Genomic DNA, 5728 nt, shown 5'->3' with positions numbered 1-5728 from the left:
ACTTTGATAAACCTATTGATTTTAATGGATTTACAAGTAATGATTTGTGGATAGAAAAATAGGCTAATCATATATAATTTTATATTATAATATATATAAAATTTTGATAAGATTTGCTTATGTGGATGCTTAAGTAGATAATTATTTTAGATGACACATAAGATAATAATAAATGATTGTATTATATATTATCAAAATAATCAAATATCAAAAACTTTTAAATTAAATCATTAGATAATGAATATTCAAATATTAATTTGAAAACGGATAAAAGGATATATAATTATTTACTTTATTTAGTATTACTCAAATCCATTTAAAATATTTCAACTTGTTTAAATTAATAAGAGCATGCATGAAATTACTATTTTAAAATTTTGGTTTAAGGACTTAAAAAAATCCATCCTAATACATTTTTAATCTCCAATTAAATAAGCAGATAAAAACATCCATTTAAATAAATGGATAAAAATATGTTCAATTATTTATACTTTAAAATACTTGATGTAGAATTGAAAACATAATAGATTTTTGGTATTCTATTCCATCCAAAACTCTTTTCTTTATTCCTTCAATTCTAGATTTCTTCAAAATTTTCATCTATATTTCTTTTTCAAAACTCTATTTTTTCCTTTAAATTTTCCTATTCTTATTTTCTTTTTCCTTTTACAATTATTTATACGATTAATAAAAATAAACAATGAATCTTTTCAAAAAAAAAAAAAAAAGAAGCATTTTTTTCGTTTCTTTGAGGTATGTGATTTATTTTTAAAAAGATTTTCATTTCTTGATTTTCATGTAATTTTTGGTTAATATATACATCAGTTCTATTGCTCATACTCTAAACTCTATTATATTATGGTGATAAAAATTTTAAATGAGAGTTTTCTAATCTTTTTTTTTTTAGTAATGAATAGAACTTTTTGATTATAAGTGCATGTATGCATAGAGAAGATAAATGTTTAGGAAATTGAGGAACAGTTTAGAATCTGATAAACTTTTTTCAATTTGATTTTCTAAATCATAATTTTGTCTTTAACGTCAATTTCCTCTATTCTTTTGATCAATTTCATTATTTAATTTTAGTTACACTTTATCTTAATTATCAATTTTTTTTATAATTTTCTGGAATCTATAAATACTTAGCACATTTGGTTTGGATTTTATGTAAACTGTTTTTATATAGCAAATTTCTCTTTTTTTACCAATTCAGCAATCAAATTTATGAAATGAATTTAATTAAAATTTTAAATGCCTTAAGTACTTACTAATATACTTTTCTAAATTAAGATAAAGGTCAAAAAGTTATTTAAAAATTTTGTTAATAAATTATATTTTATTTTAGAATTTTTATGCTTTTAATTTATGAAATAAAAATCAAACCAAATATTTTAACATTAAATATGTAAATTTAATAAAAAAAAAAGAGAGAAGATATAAATATTTAATGATACAAACAAAAATTCTATGGAAAATTTTAATTAATTAAATTAAATATTCTTATAAATATAAAAAATTCCGTGCAAATGCATAGGTAAGAAACTAGTAATGACATATAATTTTAATCCCTCTATGTGATATATATAAAATTAAATTATAAGATCATGTATATAATAAAAAATTACATAATTTTAATTTGAAGGAAACCATTTAAATTTATTTAATATATAGACATATTTCTAAGGAGGCTCATGTGACGATCCGCGAGGGGTTCCAACTTCCTACCCAACTAACTCAAACCAATCACACGTGTTCAATCCCCACACGTTTGGAGAATATAATAAACAGTCGGGGTCCCTTAGTAGAATTGGAAAACAGCAACCGTCGAGTTCTTTGTGAAAAAAAAAAAAAAAAGGCCATGGCGTTGAACGGTGGGATGAGATCGGCTTCTATGCTTCTGACTTCGTCATCTCAATCGCTTCTCTCCAAGTCAGGTCAGTGGCCCAGCAGTGAATTTGGATTTTTTTTTTTTTATAATTAAGTTCTGATTAGTGGCTGAGAAAATAGAGAAGAATAAGGAAGATGAGCATCTGGGTATTAGGAATTCTTTGTTATTTGCTGCACATAGAGGGTTTATAACCCTGTTTATATGAATCTGCTTGATGGGTTTTTATTGTTTTCTTCTTTCTTTATTTTGTTTGTTGATGATTTATTTTGTGTGTTTTTTATTGAATTAAAAAATCATAAGGTTTTCAGATGATATGTGTTCTTTTAAATGAATGGATTTATTGACTTTGGGAAATTCTATATGTCAAGAGCTGAATGAAACTTTCTTATGTTATGAGGGTAAAAGTGCTAGCAAATACCTTTTCTTGTCTATAAGCAATATTTCCGTAAATAAATTAGACGTTTTCTGTGAATTGCTATGTGGTCGTAGTATGTTGATTACTAGCGCCCATTAATCAGCATTTTGCTTATAGATTTAGTTTCGGGAACCTCTACAATTAAATGATGTGACTTCGTTATCTTGTAGCCCTAATAAATCCAAGCATGTTTTATGATGTGAATAGTATTGTGGCAACACTGCTTTCACAATGATCTTTCTAATAGACTGCATTTTAATTAGTATTTTGGTTTATAATCCTAATAAATTGCGTGGGTTGCAGCCAAGTCATTTGTTGACATACTATACAAATCCTAGAGCCCTAGCCTTTGTTTACACTTTTGAAAATGGCTGCCTTTGCAAATATATGGCTGTGTGGAAGTTTCTGGGTCTTTCACTTGCTGAATTTTTGTTCCCAATTGAAAGGAGGACAAGAATTATAGTGGAATTTATATGACCAACAATTATAGTGGCTAGGTCAAAGAAAAATTCAAAATGAAGAAGCAAATAGAAGAGTGAGTGAATAACTGGATGACCCTTGTTCTTCTGTAACTGTTTAGGCTTTCTTTCAGATTATTTGTTCCCAATTGAAAGGAGAACAAGAAATTCCCTTTGTTATTTCATTCTTATGTACTAAAGGGTCCACTAATTCTGATAGTGCAAAAATTTTTCAGTTTAAATTCTTAAGAAATGGGCTTATTGAAAGAGGTTTCTGCTGTTGCTTGTGATTTGACCTCTCCTGAGTGCTTTGACTTCTATGCTGATGCAGAATAAACTGTCATCTTTTCTGCCTTGAATGTCCTCCACTTAGGGGTGAGATATGATTCCATTGATTCTGGATTATGATTGGAAGCTAAATTTGCAACTTTTGGGTTTGAATGAGAATCTTAAAAGGACCTATGCTTGGATGCTAATTTTGCAAGTTGGTTATGAATTGGTAGACTAATGGCCAACTCCGAAGTTAAAGGCACCCTGCAAATATCTGTGATTGTTTTGCTATTTAATGCTTGTTAAATATGGAAAGAACCTTAATTGCAATTCCAATATGTTGTGTATGAAAGTTGTTTAAGCGGGTTCATGGTTGTTTAAAATGCATTGAATCATGTTTCATTATGTGCAAATACATTTTCTTTATTACGAGTGATACCATTATCAAATCTGAAATGAATAGTAATAGCCCAGATGACATCTATAATTTGGCAAAAAAGGAAAAATTTGTAATGCACATTGGTGGTTCTCTCCTAGCTACCATTGGAGTTTTTCTTTCTTTATTCTGCTTCTGAGCATATTTGAGAATTATCTAATGTTGAAAGGATCTGTTCAGGAAATTCGGCTTTTTGCTGTTATTTTTTAATGTTGGAACTATGCTTTTTGGTACTATATGCATAAACTCACAGAACTATTTTTGTTGTGTTTTTGGCAGCCAATAGAGGGTTTCATTCCACTGGAGTGAAGAGGATGGGAGGAGGCCATGCGCATGGCCATGATGAACCATATTACCTTCATGCTAAGCATATGTACAATTTGGACAGGATGAAACATCAAAAGCTCAAGATGTCTCTTGGTGTTTTCACAGCCTTCAGCATTGGTGTCTTTGTTCCCGTCTATGCTGTCATTTTCCAGCAGAAAAAGACTGCATCTGGCTGAATTCTGATGCTTATCCTTCATGGCTGGAATAACAGAAGCAACTTGGGAGTCAGGATGCTTTTGAAATCAACTTTTGAAATGGTTTGAAATGATTTTGCACAGTTTTGGTGTTTTAACATTTCTGAATGTTTTGTTCACTGTTGATTATTGGAATTTAGGGTTAGTAATATTTTGCATTTTGATACTAATAAAATTTGGTGGTCCAATATCAATTTGCAAGGTAAATGCTTTTATTATTTAAATTTGAAACTTTTGTCTCCAATTCAATGGAGTGTTCAGAATATTTTTGTTTTCGTTTCTTTAAATTTAATTATACTAATTATATGCCACATAAATGCCCTTATAGGCTTGAGGAGAAAATGGAAAATCAGGTAGAAAACGACTTTCACATTTTTGTTAAAGGGAAAATAATCGAGGAGAAAATGGTTTCCATATTAGCTCAGACTTAATACTTCATAGCATAGAAGCCAACTTAATCTTTCTACATGGGGAAAACAGGAGGGAAATCAGAGATTCGAGATCATTTGTGTAAATTTATTATATAGTTATTTTCGGTGCAAGTAAATTAGATATATCCAAATATTTTTTTAATAAAGTTACAATCATAATTAAAAATTATATCTGTATAAAAAATCAATCAAATAAATAAAATATATAATCAATCAATAAATTAACGCATTAATAGAAGAATTCAATATCATATTGAATTGAATGTAGACATGAAGGGTATGTTGGGTACATAAAACTATGATAAGATAAGAGAAAATGATGTTATAATTAGTAGTAAACTAAATAATATCATATTAATTTATATTTGATATTTGCAAGGATTAAAATAGAATGGTTTGTTTATTGATTAAAATTATTTTTTCTTAAAATTTATACAATTTAAATTATTGATATAATTTTTAAAAGTATAATAAAAAATGTAAATTCAATCCTATAGATTAAAAATAATTCTTTCCACTTTGAGAGAATTGAATAATCTTATACCAAGATGATTAATACTTTTTATAATCATATCCCTTTCTTTAGATATAAATCAAACATAATATTAAATAACCATCATCCTATCTTATCTATAATTATATGCATAAATAATTACCAAAGGAACTTAGTACATAAGAATATGATACGATAGGATAATATAAGAATATAGATAGAATTGAATTAAATTATATTAACTTATGTTATGTTTGATATGTGTAAGGATTAAGAACAAGATAAAATATTATTTTATCATTCATCATGTTTGTTATGTGCAAAATTAAGATTAGGATAAGATGATATTTTTTATTGGTCAAAATTACCCTTTATATACTAATTTGATTTTAAAGTTAGAATTTTTCGATTGACAATGGCGCTTTCCTCTACATTTGGAGAAGAATTTGAATACATGAAACATTCTAGAAATCAACACCTAATTCTCATTTAGGTCAAATCTAAAATTACTTTCCTATTTGGTTTTCGAGAAAATAAAAGTAAAAAAGACATAAGTTTGTGTCTTCAATCATGTTCATTCACAGGTAAAGAAAGTGCTTCAAGCAAACAAATATCAAGTTTAGGAATTGAAATTGGCTCATATTCTATCCATGAAAGAAAGAGATAAAGTTTTCTTAATTGTTAGAAAAAATAAATAAGAGAAGAGAAATGATATAAAAGAATTTTAGCTTTGAGGCGTGAAGAACATTTTCTTAAAGACAATTATGCCTTTGGGATACAACAAAGCCTCAAACTCTCCAATCAGAAGCAGTCAAA

The 5728-nt window shown here is 27.5% G+C and overlaps 1 protein-coding gene across 1 annotated transcript; it reads left to right on the top strand.

The window, feature by feature from the left end:
* The first annotated feature begins 1771 nt into the window (after positions 1-1771).
* On the top strand, positions 1772-4195 carry LOC111283477 (uncharacterized). Its single transcript, XM_022872061.2, has 2 exons — positions 1772-1934; positions 3747-4195. The coding sequence occupies exons 1-2, from the start codon at positions 1859-1861 to the stop codon at positions 3968-3970; spliced, it is 300 nt and encodes a 99-aa protein (XP_022727796.1). The 5' UTR covers positions 1772-1858; the 3' UTR covers positions 3971-4195.
* Positions 4196-5728: the final 1533 nt, after the last annotated feature.

This window comes from Durio zibethinus, chromosome 3 (genome assembly GCF_047325235.1).
Source record: "Durio zibethinus cultivar Kanyao isolate XHJ-2024 chromosome 3, ASM4732523v1, whole genome shotgun sequence".
In the NCBI taxonomy this organism is placed as follows: domain Eukaryota; kingdom Viridiplantae; phylum Streptophyta; class Magnoliopsida; order Malvales; family Malvaceae; genus Durio; species Durio zibethinus.
This window is presented reverse-complemented; position numbering and strand designations above follow the sequence as displayed.